This window comes from Hydra vulgaris, chromosome 06 (assembly GCF_038396675.1).
Source record: "Hydra vulgaris chromosome 06, alternate assembly HydraT2T_AEP".
Classification (NCBI taxonomy): domain Eukaryota; kingdom Metazoa; phylum Cnidaria; class Hydrozoa; order Anthoathecata; family Hydridae; genus Hydra; species Hydra vulgaris.
The window spans coordinates 59,979,627-59,998,453 of NC_088925.1; the positions used below are offsets into that span (position 1 = coordinate 59,979,627).

The 18,827-nt window shown below is 28.1% G+C and overlaps 1 protein-coding gene and 1 long non-coding RNA gene across 3 annotated transcripts; both read right to left on the reverse strand.

Annotated features, from left to right (window-relative positions):
• Positions 1 to 3,188: 3,188 nt before the first annotated feature.
• LOC136081565 (uncharacterized) lies at positions 3,189 to 4,942 on the reverse strand. The gene is made up of 2 exons (XM_065798893.1): positions 4,686 to 4,942; positions 3,189 to 3,372 (listed from the first exon to the last, which is right to left on the reverse strand). Exons 1-2 carry the CDS (start codon positions 4,940 to 4,942, stop codon positions 3,189 to 3,191), a joined length of 441 nt encoding a protein of 146 aa, XP_065654965.1.
• Positions 4,943 to 15,859: 10,917 nt separating this feature from the next.
• On the reverse strand, positions 15,860 to 18,625 carry LOC136081098 (uncharacterized). Of its 2 annotated transcripts, XR_010638892.1 has the most exons (4): positions 18,458 to 18,625; positions 16,580 to 18,083; positions 16,128 to 16,166; positions 15,860 to 15,979 (listed from the first exon to the last, which is right to left on the reverse strand). It is a non-coding gene; the product is annotated as an uncharacterized LOC136081098 (long non-coding RNA). The 2 variants fall into 2 exon arrangements; XR_010638891.1 differs by having other exon boundaries at positions 16,128 to 18,083.
• Between the last annotated feature and the right edge of the window lie 202 nt (positions 18,626 to 18,827).

An 18,827-nucleotide genomic window follows, 5' to 3' on the forward strand; every position in this document is an offset into this window, starting at 1 on the left:
TTGTCCGAAATTTTATTTATAGGGTGTTATATACAGTTTCGAAGCATATAAATAAAAATAAATATTGGCGGGGCAAGAAGAAGACTTATCCAGCCTTATCACCGAGCCCCATTCTCACATATTTACAAAAACCGTAATGTTTAAATATCTGTAGTTAACTATTTATTAAAAAAAATATAAAAGCAAAGTAGATAACAATTTGCTGTCATTTAAAGAAAAATTTAAAGAATCAAAATTAAGGAAAGAGTAAGATCATGTGAATAAGAAAAAAAAAGAGAAGGTATTATCATTTGCTTAAAACTTAAAAATCTAAACTAAGATTTAAAAAATAAAAAAGTTTATAAATTAATATATACCATAGAAATAACATAAATAACTTAGTATACTTCATAGAAATAACGTAAATAAATTAGCAAACGTCATACAGGTAATACCATAATTAAGGTAATAAAAAAAAATGTTCATACACTCAGGGACATTTAGTGATACAATCAGTTTTAATTTAAAAAAAACATTTAAAATCGGATATATTAAAATCCATATGTAAGAATGCCTGTTTTGATTCATTACACATAAACTGCTCTGTACTAGTTTTATGTGTATTTACAATTTTGGGAAACATTTTCCACAAGTAAGGTCCACGATAAAGAACTGAATATGAAGTTAGTTTTGAATTATATTTTGGGACAACAAAGTTGTTACTTGAAAATTTTGTTGGATATTTATGAACTATTTTGTCAAAATAGGATTGAAATATTTTAGGAGATAATCCTATATTTGTTTTACACATGAACATTAAAACTTGGTGTAAGTTGATTTTATATATATTTAATGCTCCAAGTATACGCAGAAGAGGCTCACAAGGAGCAGTTCTACCAGCTCCAAAAATTGTTCTGCACGCGTGTTTTTGTTTTACAGTGCTTTTTTTTAATTTTGTATGGTTTGTACTTGCGATTGCAATGTTCCAATAAATTAAATAACAATGAATAAAAGAGAAATATAAACTTTTTAAGGAATTATTGTTTAGAAAGGGTTTAGTCCTATATATCATTGCTTAATTTTTTGATATTTTATTTTCAATACTTTTTATATGTAAACTCCAACGTAAATGTTCATCTAAGATTACGCCTAGAAAGTTTACTGAGTTTTCTCTTTTAATGTTAGTGTTATTGATTACTAGATTAGGCAATTTGATGGGAATATTTTTTGATTTATTCACTTTGTGGAATTTAGAGAAAAATTTATTACTTATAAACGACTCGATAACTTTCGATAACTGTCCGTTTGTTGTTTCAAATAGTGTATTAATATCTCTGTGGGAATAAAAAAGATTGGAGTAATTTGCAAAAAGAATACAATTTAATAGATCTGTTACTAAGTTTAAATCATTAATGTACACTAGGAACAACAGCGGTCTTAAAATGGAGCCCTTAGGAACACTACAAGTTACGGCAGACGGGAATGTTTGTTTTTGTTCATACACTATAAATTGTTTCCTATCGGTCAAATAACTTTTGAACCAAAGTAAATTGCCATTTTTTACTCTATAGTATTCAAGTGTTTTTAACAGTATATTATGAATAACGGTATCGAAAGTTTTTGATAGATCAACGAAAACTCCTAAGGTAAAGTAGTTACAACTGAATGCACTTGATATTTGATTGACAAGTTCAACCAGTGCATGTTTCATTGAATTTTTTTTGAAACCAAATTGTTTTGAATACAACACTTCGTTTTCTGATAAGTGATTAAAAAGCCTATTGTACATTATTCTCTCAAGCAATTTTGAAAAACAAGGTAAAATAGATATAGACCTATAATTAGAGATATTTAAGTCATCTCGTGACTTAAATATCAGCGTGATTCGTGCAAATTTTAGCTTTTCAGGGACAATACCTGTCTTAAATGAAAGATTAAATAGTGAAATAACGAGGGTTCTATTATATTATACACTGATTTTACAATATTAATGTTAATTTTATCAAATCCAGCACTTTTGTTAGTTTTAACGTAAAAAAAAAGGCGGTTTGCAATTTAATTAGTTTTAAATTCGGTTCATCCTACCTTTATAGTAATTTTCTAAATAAGATTTAAATGGTGTTGAATTCATAGGAATTTTTAATGCCAAAGTTCAGGAAGGATAACTCTTTCAAAAAACTCCTTCAATAGGTTAAGAATTTTTTCTATCAAATTTTCATCGCGAGGAATTCTATAAATTAAAAAGTCCTTCACTGTCCATACAAAAAAATCGCAGAATTCATATTCAGTAACAAGAACTTGAGCTTGAACTTGCAATATGTATGGTCTTTTTTAAGTGATAGTTCTCCACTTTTTTCTAAATAAAGTTAACAAGTTTTTTCTTTTTTAACTGTATCTTGTAATATGTTGTTTCTAATGGATGGACATTTAATTTCTAATTATTATTTTTCTACAACAAGAACACTCAACAACATCATCTGGTGACGCACCCATATAACTAAAATCTGTATTAATAAATAAACCTGAGTCAAGAACTTTAAAATTATCGTGACATGCAATCATAAGATTTATATATTATTCTCTAGCAGTTTTTTCGTGAGAAATTCCCCAATCAGTAACGATGTTTCAAAATTTTTCACGGTAACATATCTTTTTAATTAGAGATAGCAAAGGATTCTCAATATCAGAATGACACCCATCTTTCATAACAGATACAGTTACTCGACCACATCGAAATTGGTGTCAACAACTAGAACTTGATTATAATCGTTTCGAGCTTTCTATTTTAACTACTTTCTCAGCTGTTACAGTAAAACTAGGATAAATAAATTCACAATAAGATTGCAACTCCATGTAATTAACAGTTTTTTTTATCTAAAGAATATAAACTTCATATTAAAGGTACTTTAAGATGATCAGATTTTGTAGAGTATGCATGAACAATTCAGGGATTATTTTCAAGATAGCTTTGATTTTGATTTATTAAGTTTATTAAAACATAAAATTAGTTCTTGATGTGTTTGCTTTTCAACAAATTTCTTAATGGTAGAACAAACTAATGCAGAAGTACTGCAATCATTTATGTCATCTTCCAAACTTTTGTCTAATATTGGTTTTTATGCTTGATCGAAAATCGATTCACATAAACTTTTTGGTGCTGGAGAGTTTATTGGTAGCCAGTAAGATTTATAATCAGTTACAGTCTTAGATTATCGCATTTTAACAGTTATGTCATACCAAAATAGAACTGCAGCAATATGTGTGCATGCTTCAACAAGATCTGCTATGCAATTACAGTGTGCCCATACAATTTTACCACTACATTCTGCAACAATCCATGGACTAAGTGGGGCCTCATTAAGGCGTTGTGAATGAAACACCTTAGAAGACAAACTAAAAAGTAATAAATAGATATAAACATTAAAAAAATATAAAATTATATGTACATGCTTTATCAATATTTTGTTTCTTATCTTGCCCATAACAATTCTCAAACTTCCTATGCTAATAACTCCCACATTTCTAACCCATTCTTCTAACACTTGATTATATGCTTCTAAGCTTTTATAGGCCTTCATATCTTCAGCTGTATAAAAACTTCATGAAAGTACAAGATAATTTACTACATCAGCGTAATATACAGCTGGAAAAGTTTCTTCACTGTTTTTGAATTCGCTGTCTGGTATTGAGCAAGGATCTATACCATTTATAAGCAGAATTTTTTTATCATATCTTTTGGAAGGTAGATCAAGTGTTTTGTAATCAGACATTTCTTTACAGTAGATATTTAAGTTGTTAAACTTAATATTTATTTTATTTAAGTTAAAAAAAGGTTTATACTAATGGTGTGCTGATTATTAAGCTACGCTGTTACCAAAATCAAACTAAAACAATTACAAATCACTTTTAAAATGAATACCGCAAACAGTTTGTTTAAATATTTATCATCTCATAACTTTCAATGTCACGTGTCTATAGGAACACTCTATACGCATTTATACCCAACTCGTATGTCGGTCACTTTTGCGTGGCATTTACGGTAAATGATGTGCTGTAGTAACTACGATGACTGAAAACTGTCCAGCAGTTGTTTAAATTTATCAACTGATGTTGCCTTGATGATGTTATCTGGCAAAGCATTCCAGTCATTGACTACACGGTTGTTAAAAAACTTATGTCAAATTTCGCAGTTCCTGAAAATCTCGCGATGAAATATGATTGGATTTTGAGCTCTGGGTGCTATGCTGCAGAGCATTACGTGCCAATCAATTAGTTTTAAATTGTTGAGAAGCTTGTATTTTTGAATAAGATTGCCTCTTTTCCGTCTGTCTTCAAGAGTGGTTAATTTCATGATTTTACATTGAATTTTGTAGTCTTTATTTTTCAAAGCCTGAGGACCTTTCGTTGCGTTGCACCTTCTCAATTTTTTTTATGTCACTATCAAGGTTAGGGTTTCAAGTTTGTATGTCAAACTCCAGATCTCTAATATATGCAGTATAAACTTTTTTTCAAATGTAAATGTCTCTTAATACAAATGTGTGTTTAAGAATTCCAAGCATATTATTTGCTTTATTTGCAGCTATATTGCACTGTTGAGCATATTTAAGATTCTCAGAGATTAGAATTTCAAGATCTTTTTTGAAACAAAACCATGTTGAGTTTTGGAAAGCAATTTGTTATTTACCAAATGATCGATTATGACTTACTATAAACTAACTATTTTTTCAATAAGTTTGCATGGAAGAGAAGTAAGCGATATTGCTCTGTAATTGGCTGGATCTGTTCTGCTACCTTTTTTATATATAGGTGTAACATTAACTCTAAGCCAAGAAAATGGAAATTTTCCAGATTTTATTGAAAGTTGAAAAATCAAAGTTAGCAGAACTGCCATTGATGTGGCACATGTTTTTAAAACAAACGGACTAATTTTATCATCGCGCATTGATTTATTTCCATCAAGCATATTTAGGTGTTTGAGAACAATATTTTGGTCAATTGTTATATCCGAAGTTAAAGCAATTGTTTTGGATGCAAAAGGTTTTAATGGCTGAGTCAGTGGTTAAAACTGATTGAAATTGGTTGTTGAGAATGTTTGCTTTTGTTATTCCATCACTGCTCATTTGATTTGAATGTGAGGTTAAAGCTCATATTTGATTGCTCACTATCCGTTAACAATTAATATATGCAAATTGTTTTTTTGGGTTGTGCTTGTCGTTGGCTAGCTCAGACTCATAGACAAGTAATGCACGTTTGCTGTTTTTCTTTACCTCCTTTTTGACATTTTTATACTCCGCGATGTGCGCTGCATTTTTCCACTTTGAGTTTGAATTTTTGTACCAGAGCTCTTTTTTTAGTCTAATTAGCATCATTAACTTGTTTGTGATCCAGGGTTGCCTTTTTTCGGCTGTATTATTTGATGACTTTGCAATAAACTTATAGCACGCTTCATCATAGTGGTTAGACTATATGGAATAACATTCCGGAACATCACGGTCCATAAATCTAGCTTGCCAATTTATGTTATTTATTAAAGTGTTTACTTCATCGTATTTACCATATTTATAGACGACTATTTTTTTTTTCATATTTATAAACGACTTTTTTTCTGTTATCTCTATTTTGATTACTACTGCTTAAATTGTCCTGCCAACTAAAAGATGCATGCCTTTGAGAGGCTGTACCAAGACAAGGTTCTGTTAAAACTTTGTTGGTTCTATCTTTTGATTCTGATATAATTAGATCAAGTGTGTTGTTCAGAATTTCATCAGTTTTCTTAAAAATTGGACATTTGACATGCTGGTCGGGGTGGTTGTTATAAAGAGCATCATTGAACCTGTATTCAAGACTATTTTCATTATCAGATATGATACTCTAGTCAGATTGCTAAGTTATGTTTGGAAAATTGAAGTCACCTTTCACAATTAAGCCATTATATACTTTTGTATTAACTAAGTATCTAGCGTTTTTTGTGTGTTGATGGATTTGAGCCTGCCTCCTCAGATGACAAATCGAAAGGACTGATTGAGTGCATTATTTGTCTTTAGAGCGTCATTGTACTTTTTCCTATTTAAAAACTACTTACCTAATAGAAAACAATATATTTCATTCGACAATGAAAAAACTAACAATATGACAATTTCTTGCGGCGTTGCAGATTTTTTTTCCGTACACCATTGGCAGTATCATTAGTCATAGGCAGTATCATTTCCACCGTTTGCAATACGTGTAAAATGCAAATATAAAAACGGTTGCCGTAGGTTTTGATGAAAACATAATCGCTGATTGTGCACGAGGCTAAAAATAAAAACAACATTGAACAGTAAATTTTAAGAATTGTATCATATGTGATATTACTCAAGTTTTTGTTTTCTAAATGTTAAAATTTCTTAATTAGCTTTGAAACAATTGCAAAATGAAATGTCTTCCAAAGTTGGTAAAATCTTATTAAGTAAATTCTTATGAAGAAGTGTTGATTATGGCATATATGTTCTTTTTATAAAACAAGAAACATGAATAAAAATGTTTTCAATTTACATTAACAATTAGATAGCTTTAAACGGGAACTGTTTACTTAGGATGAAGATTTAACAAGGTTTCCAAAGCAATAACCTATAAATCAATTATTGATGATTGTTTGCTTCTTTAACTATTGCTACCTTTTTATATGCAAATCTGATCAGATTCACACAGCTGAGTAGTCATCAATTCAATTATTTCAATCATTTCTTTAAGTATTAAAATTAAATCAATAAAGACTTAACTAAGAGATCGTTGATTTATCAATAGTGCAGATATGTTTGAAAGATAAACAATTTAGTCTAAACTGTCTAGAATAATTATAAAGCTCTGCCGTGCATTTACAATTTTATCACGACAATTTTATAAAATCGAGGAGAGAATAAAGAAAATAAACAATGTTTAACCGCGGTTACAAAAAATATAAACAATAAGCAATAAAAAGAACCAGCAACTAGTATATAAAACAAAGAAGATTCTGCTTTCCTTGAAACATTTAAATTTGACACACACACGCATTCCAAGTTTAACTTTTTGGGTACGATTAACTAAAAATTATTCAAACCATTTGTGAGCTGAATCAATTATACCTATTTCACTAGTTAATAGCCCAAGTAGTTTTTGCTGATCAATCGTGTCAAAGGCAGCACTTTGATCAAGTAACATTAGTACTGAAAGTGTATTTTTATCGAAGATATTAAATATATCATTGGTAAGCTTAAGTAAAAGTGTTTCAATTGAATGATGTCTTTTGTACCCATATTGATATTCTATATAAAGATTGTTTGTTGTCATGTGGGAATCAAGACGCTTGGAAACTACTTTTATTATTAGTATTATTATACTATTAGTTTGCTAATGAATACTAAATTAGAAACTGGTCTATAATTTTAGAAGTTTCCAATATCTGTGGCAGAATCTAACTTCTTTATTATTGGAAGTAATATAGCACTTTTTAAACAATCCAAAAAAGTTAAAACGTTTGAAGTGCAAAAAAAAAAGGTTCATCATTCGGCATAAAAATTTTTTTTTTTGGCTCCTGACGCATATTATAAGCGTTATAATAACCCTCCATTTATCACTAAAACAAGGCGATGTTTTTTCTTACTAGAATTTATATTTATGTACGGTGTAGTGGCGGATTTAACGGGCAGAAAATGGTGGCCGGGTCCCACTGGGACGTTTTTTCTTTTTCTTATTAGAAAAGTATTAGTTCGGAGGGCTATGTCACCAAGCCAAAATTGGGGATCTTTTTTTACTTTGCTGACCGGGCCCAGCTTTTAAATTCCGCCACTAGTACGGTATACATTTATATTCATACGATAAAAGCAAACAAATTTAAAAATCATTTTTTGACTCTTAGTTTATGATTCAATATGTTATTCTTTTATTTATAGATGATCACAAGAAGAAGAAAGGGTGTAAGATCAATGGGTTTCATTTATTTTACAGAGAAACTGTGGTATGCATTTTAGTGATTCGTAAGCTTTATCTCTATCATTTAATTTTCTTATCAGTATCTAGCAAACATTTCATTTCTACTTCAGTACTTAAGGCGTATGTTCTAAACATTTAGTTAACTTTATCTATATTTAATTATTATATATAATTATATAAAAATGTTATATATAATCAAATTTTATTTTATTTTTTTATAATAAATACTTTTTAAATATATTCAATGAATACATTTATATATTATTTATCCTTATTTATGTAACGTATTTCACCTTTAGAAAAACGCGATGACAGAAGCCGAAAACAATGCAAATCGATTACCTGATTTTCCTGAAATGAGCGAGATTGGTTCTGAAAGATGGAAAGCATTAGATGATTTAAAAAGAAAAGTGCTTTGAATATTAGTAATTCATTACTTATTTGTAAATTTTGTTATTTCATTTTTTTCATGTTAGGAATAAAACAAAAAAGGTTAAATGATGCGCAAAGAAGAAGATTGCGGTTAAACAGTGGTGCTTGCATGTCCTTATGTGAAACACAAAGAATCAATTCGTTGCGATGTTTGCCTAAAGTTTATCTCTGGAAAGCAAGCTCTTAAAAGACATTTGACATCATTACATGACAATGTTAAATTTGAATGCAGCGTTTGTAAGAAACATTTTTCGACACAAGGGAACATGTTAAGAGACAAAAAAATGCATACATCTTAAACAAAATATTTATTTTATTTTAATTTTTTGAATAAAATCAGTTAAAATAAATAGTGACTGAAAGGTTTGGCGCAATAATTCAGGTTAATGTGATTGAATAACAAATTCGCCCTTCGCTCTTTGTTGTGATTGTGATTTCTTTTGAAGAAATTTTTTTTTTGACCAAAAGTTCCACCAGCTTTTTTTAGAAACAGCCTCATTATCTTTAACACACTCAGAAAAAGAATGTGCTCTTTTAGTACTGGGGTCAGATACATTAAATGGGTTATTGCGCTTTACCATTCCTTTTTGAATAGACGCTTTGCTGCCATTTTTTATATTACGCCGTTTAACTGCCTCAGGTTAAATTTTATATTTACTCCATTTCGTTTTTTACGCAGTGTAGTATTGATTACTCTTCTAGACTGATAAGAATCAATACCAAAACAATGCAATGATGAACTTAAATTGGAAATATTGGTTTCATTTTGCTTCAAGCGAGTACAAAATTTTGAAACACCTTTCAAAAACGCAGCATTATTAGAATGTTTTTCCACCAAGATACTCATTGTATTGAACGCTTCCGTTAACTCTTGCTGAAATTTTCTGTGTTAGCAGTTTGAACGGAACTGGCACAGACGCCTGTAAAATAGCCTCTCTTGATAAATTTAAATTTACGTTTATAAACTTATAAACTTAATATAAAATATTATATTTTATATTAGGAAAACTTAAAAATAAGATGATAAAACCATTAAAAGTTTTTTTTGTCTTAAAATCATTTTAAATCGTTTTGATCAACTTTTAAAATTGATTAAAATAAAAGCATTGTGAATTATTTTTACCTCGACTTTTTACATGTTTCGAGCCATCTATTTTAAAATTTCCTCGTTTATATTATATCTTAGCAACTAGTAATTTTAAAAATTTTAAATTTTAAAAACTAATATTTTCTAAAACTTTTTTTAACAAAGATTACATTTCATTTAGAAGATTTCTGTTCATATACAAATATTGAATTGTTCAGCGAATATAAACATTATCAACATCTAATATAGATATTACCTGAAGTTTTCTTTAACGATAAACTCATCATGCTTATCTCTAACATAATCGTGTAATCCTTCGTACAGAGAAATTTCTCCTATAGCAATGTACAAACACAACTGTCTTTCTTAACTTAGATATGGAAGAAAATTGGTGCTAAATGAATGTTTTTTCCAAATAATGTACTGATGTTTAGAAAATGACCCATTACATCCTACAGAACAATCACGTATACCTAAATTCATATCAACATTATAATATACACCAGATAACTTAAAACTAGGTATCGTATACAACTCTAGTCCAATTTTAGATATCTGTTTTTCAATTTTTTAAAGAGCTTCCTGAAAAGAAAGGGCAATGCCAACTCCTTCCTTTCCTTTGTCTCTTTCTGAAAAAATTTTTTTTTACTCTAATTTAATTAATAATATATAATATAAAATATAAAGTTCAGAATAAAAAGAATAAATATATTTTACATCATCATCATCATCATCGTCATCATCATCATCATCATCATCATCATCATCATCATCATCATCATCATCATCATCATCATCATCATCATCATCATCATCATCATCATCATCATCATAATCATCATAATCAACATCAACATCATCATCATCATCATCATCATCATCATCATCATCATCATCATCATCATCATCATCATCATCATCATCATCATCATCATCATCATCATCATCATCATCATCATCATCATCATCATCATCACATCATCATCATCATCATCATCATCATCATCATCAAAATCTAAAAAAGAGGATTTAGGCATGGGGATCATCAAAAAATGATTCGGATATGTCTTTTTTATTCATTCCCTTTAAATCAAGCTATAAACGAAAAAAATCCACTTACCTAAACTTTGAGGTTTTTCATATCATCATGGCGATTTTAAGTTTCTGAGTTCAAGTAAACTTTCTATAATATATTAATGTGCAATCTCCTACTTTGATTTTGAAAAAAAACGTTACATAAAATTTTTTTAAAAACTTTTTTTAAGTTATTTTTCTTGATGGATGTAATGTATATCATGTCGAATGTCCAAAAAACATATACTTTGCTTTTGATATTATTTTTTTTGCGGGGAATTAGGGTTTTAAAGAGTAGTTGTTGCAATACCGAAACTATCCAGGTTGCATTACCGAACTCACTTATTTTTTGATAATGGACGAATAGAAAAGGTTCGTTATTTCTAATTTATTGTTTAGGTTTAATCCTTTTTTTTTTCTTTAATCAAACTCCTTTTTTAAAATCTAAACTCCATCGTAAAAAAGAAGGAATGCTCCGCGGAATGGGTTTTTTTGGGTAAAAGAAATTGACTAATGGAAAAATGAAAACAGAAGAAATTAAAATATTTTTTTACATTTTACAATTGTTTATACTTTTTTTTCAAAAAACAAAATTTCAAATAAATAAAAATAGTTTATTACACTAGTATCTATCCCAAACCAATACGTTTTTTTGAAAATCCTTCTGTAAGCGTTTTTCCAAAATAAACAAATTTAGCAATTTTAAGTTTACAATAAATGTAAATAAGTTTACAATGATCATTTCGTATTCTTACATACATACATGCATCTTAATACTAGTTTTAAATAAGAAAAATAAAGTTTAAGGCATTTTACTTTCTTACTTTTATTATTTGAGTTTGAATTCAATCAAGAGCGCGTTGAGGGTGAGAATCAAGGTAGTAAGCCCCACCCCCACCCCACCCCACGCACACCTCTTGGGGATAAGCTATATATTTTTCAAAGGCGAGTAATAAGATATTTGTTTATAACCTCAATATAACATTGTGAAAAACTTAGTAACTAGACTATGTCCTATTGCGTAAAGGTTATTGATTTATCTTAACTAAAACAAAGTCTAAATTTCAATTAGCTTTTTAATTATTTTTTATCTCTCAGACACTCCCTTGCTGCAAGGGCTGAACCAGCGTTTTTTTTGTTGGAGAGATAACTTCCATACATGGAACTCCAAATATTTTTTTGTTTATACTTACGTCAATTAAAGATGCTTTGCAAAAAATTGCGATGATTAAATTACTATGTAATAAAATTGCGATGGTCAAATTACTAAAAGACATTACTTTTTAAAATGGAAAACTAACATACTCAATTCATGTGAGAAAAAGTTCAACAATAAGAGATTTATTTTTCGAAAAGGAAAATACCAAGAAATGAATATCATGTTTTATAAAGTGAATTGGGATGAAATATTTGATAAAATAAATACAAACCAATGTTATGAATACTTTTTCAAAGTTTATGAAAAAGCTTGCAAACAATATATTCCTCACCACTTTAAACCCACTAGTTCTATCCAAAATCCATGCATCAACATAAAAATCAAGAATCTAATTTGAAAAAAACGTAATCTATGGTGCAGAGTGCGTGCTACAAACTTCAAAAATACAAACCTAAATAATGAATACAAATTAGTTAATAAAATGATTAAAAAGCAAATTAAAAAATCTACTCTTGATTATGAAATAAACTTAGCAAAAGAATTAAAACATAACCCAAAACTCTTCTATGCATATGCACAATGAAAAAATCAAACACATACAAAACTACTTGCACTTAAAACTAGTGACAATAAAATAATAACTGATAAAAAAAGTCATTGCTAATCTACTAAATTTTAGTTTCCAATCAGTATTTGTCAAAGAAAATCAAGATCTACCACATTTCATCAATAAAACAATGCAATAATTTGAATGTGACTGGGACCAAGAAGTAAAAGAAGATATTGTACAAAATTATTTATTAGAGCTTAATGAAACCAAGTCACTTGGTTGTGATAGCATCAGTGTCTATGTGCTAAAGCATTGTGCAGAAGGATTATCCAAACCTTTGTCATTAATACTCAAGAAATCGATTCATTCAGGAGAGATGCCAGAATTATAGAAATCTGCAAACATTACACCACTCTTTAAAAAAGGAGACAAGGAAGATCCGCTCAACTACAGACCTATCTCTTTAATATCGATACAATGTAAGACCTATCTCTTTAATATCGATACAATGTATAATAGAGAAAATAATTAGAAAAAAGCTGATAATTTATATAACAGAAAACAAGCTGTTAAAGCCTCAACAACATGGATTTGTACAAAATAAAGGATGCCTAACAAATCTTTTAGAAACTTTCGATATTATTACAACTGGAATTGAAGATGATTATCCAGTTGATATATTATTCCTAGATTTTGCAAAGGCGTTCAATAAGGTGCCCCACCATCGACTTATATATAAAATTTCTAACTATGGAATAAAAGGCAATATTTTGAATTGGATTGATTTTTAAAAAAAAAACAGAAAACAAAGAGTAGTAATGAGTGAAGCTGTATCAGATTGGTGAGAGATTTATAGCGGTGTCCCACAGGGTTCTGTATTGGGTCCTCTTCTCTTTCTGTTACATATCAATGATTTTCCCCAATGTATCTCTTCAATTACAAAACTATACATTGATGATACAAAAATCATATCTGTTATAAAAGAACATAATGATCTAATTAATATGCAAAATGACATTGATTTGTTAACTCAATGGTCACATGTATGGTTATTGGATTTTAACATAAGCAAATGCGGTGATATGCACATCGAAAGAAAAAATATTAACTATAATTACACTATGAAACACGACAATCAAATTTTTATTTTAAAAATGACAACAAAATAATTAGACTTAGGTGTAATAGTTTCATCCAATATGAAATGGAATTATCAGGTTCAAGCAGCTACAAGTAAAGCACAAAGAACCTTATGTTTAATAAGAAAAAGCTTTACTTATCTTAACATTGAATTGGTAAGGCAATTATGCACATCGCTGGTTAGACCACACTTAGAATTCGCGGTTCCAGTGTGGAGTCCAGGTAATAAAAACGATATCAATGACCTAGAAAAATTCAAAGACAAGCAACAAAGGCAGCACCTGAACTAAAACATCTAAGTTATACTGAAAAATTGGCAAAGTTGTGTCTCACAACTCTGGAAACAAGACGTACAAGAGATGATCTTATTGAGTTTTTCAAAATAAAAACTGGTATTGATAAGATATTGTGGTATAAAGAGCTTTATAAAGCTTCTTCCCGAAGTCTAAGAGGTCATTCAATGAAATTTGAAAGAGAATTTCCAAAAACAACCATTAGACACAATTTTTTTACGAACAGAGTGATACCTCATTGGAATGCTTTACCTGAAAAAGTGGTTTCTGCAATGACAGTAAATTCTAAAGGTAGACTAGATAAACATTTGTTAACGGCTGTTAAAGTATAAATTTTAAATTTTATGCTCCGCGACAATAGTCGTTACAGCACCTTTTATTACTATTAGAGCCCGATAAAAAAAGTGCCTCCTAAAAACACCCCTCCCCTGACCTCAAATGTGAAGGTAACCAATTACCAAAATACTTTTTTTATATTGTTAACTAAAAACATATTCATCAATCAATTTTAAGTTATATGCAATAATCTCTTAGCGTTTAAAAATTATGTCCATAAAAAGTTTGAATCCCCCTCAATTTGAGAGGGTTACAATATTTATCTCGCTATAATTTTTGAACGCTAAAAGATTTCATTCATGAAATTTCAAATTATTTGTTAAATTTGAAATTAGTTTAGAATAGTATAAAAAATATTTTGCAAACTAATTGCCCTCACATATGGGGTAGGGGGACTAAATTTATTTGGGTATAATATTTATTTTTATTTTAGTATTTGCAAAGCATCGTTATTTAATGTAAGTATAACCATAAAAATGTTTGGAGTTTACTCCATGTCTAAAAGTTATCTCAAACATAAAAAAAAAGGCAAGATTAGCCTCTGCCTTTGTTAGTGAATGATAAATCCCGCCCCGAATTAAAATTAAGAAACTGAAAAATATCATCTTTTTAAAAAATAATCATTTTCAGGATTTGCATTTTATTTTTATTTGAAAATTCAGAAACACAATTTCTATAATGACTATTAGAATAACATAATACTAATTTTAGTATTATCTAAATCATTAATAATAATAAAGTTCGATTTGCAACTTAGGCAAGTAAGGTATCCATTGTAAAATAATTATTCGACGCTGGCTATCAGCCCTCTTTAAAAGGTTTTGCAGGAATGGAGATAACGCTTTAGGATCAAAGGTGCTTACGGATCAAGGGTGCAAGTGCTTCCCTATATCTCTTTAATATTTGTTGAATATAAGGAAATCGGCAAAATGCAAAGTACACACTAGTGAAATGCGAACTTTTGTGCAAACCAAAATACCATATTTTAAGGACCATGATTATACTATTAATTTAAATACAAATAAATATGAATATATTAGTAATGTATGTTATTAAGTGTAAATGCATTTACTGACTATTAGAGAGAGCGTGCAATAAATGTAAATACATCGACTAAGGGTTTTGGTTGGAGCAGCGTAGTCGTGTTTATAGTCATTATTATTGTTTAAAAACGGCTAAAAAAGCTGTTGCAACATGAAATACCTATAGAATAATGGTACGCAATTCAAATTCCCATTTTACCTTGTATTTATATTGAAGCACTTTTTGTAGTTAATGCATCAACTAAAAAAAATTATATTTTACATTCATTTTCACCAACTTAAGGAAAATATGTTGAACCTAATATGAGGAGCCCAAATTTAATTTCTCTAAATGTTTCAGTATTTATTTGTTTGATTATTTTATTATTTTCTAAATGTTTCAGTATTTTTTTTTTTCCAATAGTATATTGTAAGCTATATTTCTATGATGTAACGATGTCGAAACATTTTATCAGAAATTTAAATATCAAGTTTTATTTCAATTATAAAAACGAAATTGAATAATTTATAGGTTTTATTAATAATAATGTATTTCTAACATTAAAATAAATTGAATACAACATTTTCTGCAAACATCAAGAATGTTAACGTAACCATTTCTGCCACTAATCCTATCGGCTAAGTCAGTTTAGCTTTTTCAATCTTCTACATTGGTTTCGATATTGAAATTATAAATAAAACATAAAAAATTAATGTATATATATATATATATATATAATATATATATATATATATATATATATATATATATATATATATATATATATATATATATATATATATATATATATATGTATATATATATTTATATATAAACACCCAAATCACACTTGCTGAAGATCCAAGTGGTACATCAATGATTATAGTCGGATTTGTTTTTAAATCCTTAGTACTTATAGTTGAATTTGATTTGCCAATATCTTTAAAGGATTTCTAAAAAAAAAAAAAAAATATATATATATACATATATAATAAACATTTATTTTTCAAATTTAAAGAACACACATTTTACAATTTATTATTTAATATCTAAAACTATTTTATTGAATTGCTTTAATAAATTTGACTTTAAAATTCTCACATTGATTTTCTGAATAAATTGATACTGAAAAATCTACATCTAAAAGATAAAAAAAAGAAGATAAAAACGTTATTCTTATTACATTAAAGCTAAATATTTCAATTCTTTTACATTTTTTAAATTTTGAGAGTATTGCTGTACAGCCCTCGGAATAAGGGTTGGCATTTGGCAATGCAAACCTAACTGCTGAACTTAACGTTTGAGGTTGCTAAATATTTCCGAACATTTTAGGTTTCTACTTTTTATGATGGAACCAGTCAATAAATGTTTTTGCTGACCTGATGATGACCTAAAACATATCAAGGTCTGCAATTTTTTGCCAACTTCAGTTTTTTTTATTTTCAAGGGTTGGGTGTTTCATAATAATAAAAAATAACTTATTTATATACCTTGTTGCTATAAACATTAAATAAAATATATATATTGATTGAATACCAGTCTTACAGTCTTACCAGTTCCACAAGTTGACTCTGGTGAGCTACAGAAACACTTTTATCTCTTAAAAAAATTAATAATTGTGTAGTAATAACTAATAATGGTAAATCAGTTGAAAGAAAAATAAAATAAAAATATAAAAGTTTGTATTGCCAATGAAATGTAAGTACAGAGAGCTACTTCAGCCTAAATCGAGAATACGCAAAAATATGATTAAAAATAGTTATGATATTAATTAAAGTTATTTAAAAAAATCCCTTATTTATATAATTATACAAATTAGTAATATTTAATTATATAAATAAGTAATATTTAATTATATAAATAGGTAATATTTAATTATTTAAGTAATTATTTACTAGAATAAAAAATTGAAAAACAAAAGCTTTTAGATTACCTTTATTCTTGACAGATTACTAGCTTTAGCAAAAATAAATACAATGGATTCTGGCACTAGAATTTTAAATACATAGTCACTATCCTAAAAAGATCATTACTTAAAAAACAAAAATAATACTGGAAAGTTGAATATTATCCAAATAGATGATTTTAAGATGAAATATTTAGAAATAAATATATGATTAATATTATAGACTATGATTACTTTCAAACTATTAAATGCTAAAACAAAAGCTTTAAAAAGATCATGCAATTGATCTTCTGTCATTAGGCTAAGGAGATCTCCGTTACAAAGATTTTCTGAATAAATAAACGGAAATGCAAAAACATGTTAAATAATCAAGAAAAAAACAAAACAAAAATAAAGCAAATGGAATAATAGAGTGTAAATTCCTATATTTTTTATGTAATACAAACTTTTATCTTCTCCACCAACAATAAACCAGTTATGTCTGTAACTGTATAACTGAACATCAAATACAAAAATACTATTTAAGGATTTAGCATTTAGTAAGTTGTTATCTACTTTGACTAAAAGTTGATTTTAAATACTTGAAGTCAAAACTATTTGACTTCAAGTATTGAAAATTGAATACTCAAAAATAAAGTAATGCAAAAGATTTTATTTACATTAAAATATTACACGTCATTTTGTTTCCAAACTGATGTTTAAACAACTCCCAATAAATAAAAAAATGCTAAAATATATTTTTAAGAACACAGTATTTAATGAACTCTAGGGACCTTCAAATTTGTTCAAAACAAACTCCCTTCATAATTAAATAGAAACTGGCAAAGGTGGGATTTGAATCTGCAGTCCTGCTGCGACAGGCTATCCGATCACAATAATAGCAGCACACTATACAACTGAGCTATCCCGACTCAATAGTATATTATATAAAAATGTATCTGTGAATTATAAATTTAAGTAAGATACTTACTTGACCAGAATAAAAAGATTATAGCAACTGAGAAGTGCTATTTCAATCATACATTTCTTTGTAAGCAGATTCAATCCTATAAACATTTAATTATATCCTTATTTTATTACAAACAGTTATAAAAAAAATATTACCACAAAATAAGGTAGACTGTATCGGGGATCTTTCTCTCACATCTAGACTTGAAATTTAAAAAGAATTTCATTCAAGTTATTAGATTGCATTGCAACCTTACACCTATGAATCTATCGAACATAAAAATTCTGATTAAAAAAAAAAATCTATTATTAAGTCATCATTTAGTAAAATCTTTACTTTTTGGCTTTATTTTGACTGCCAATTTTATGAGTTCAAGCTTAATGCCTTATTAAGACTATATTTATTGAACAACACTTTTATTTCTCATATGTTTACACGTTAAAAATTGTATACAAATATGTGTATCAAAATTTATAAAATATATATAATTTTTAACATATACATATAATTTATAACATATAATATTCACAAATACGTGTATCAAAAATTATATACAAATATGAATAAATCGTATACCTGCTGTAACAAATGTATCCAAGTCTTCGATATCACTTGAACTACCTTGAAAAAATTATTTGACAAGTTTGAATTTTTGTTTTGTTTTAAACAGAAAACAGAAAAAGTGAAAAACAACAACTTTATATTTAGAGTATAAGTAGAGTGCTCAATGTTCTTAAAAGAACAGAGCAATTATAAATTAGTTGAAACTCACTTAACAAAAATTTATCTCAATGATAAATTTTTGTTAAGAGATTATCAACATAACCACTGTGTTTCATCAATACAGACTCATCAGAAATGATGATTTTATGATGAATCTTTATTGATGAAACACAGTGTTAAATGGGATAAATTTTTGTTAAGTGATTTTCTACTAATTTATAAT

Coding starts and splice junctions, on each gene's coding strand:
- LOC136081565 (XM_065798893.1), bottom strand. CDS start 4,942: ATGCTTGATGGAAATAAATCAATGCGCGATGATAAAATTAGTCCGTTT. Junction 3,373..4,685: donor GAAAAAATAGTTAGTTTATA/GTAAGTCATAAT, acceptor ATTACTTTTTAG/TTTGTCTTCTAAGGTGTTTC.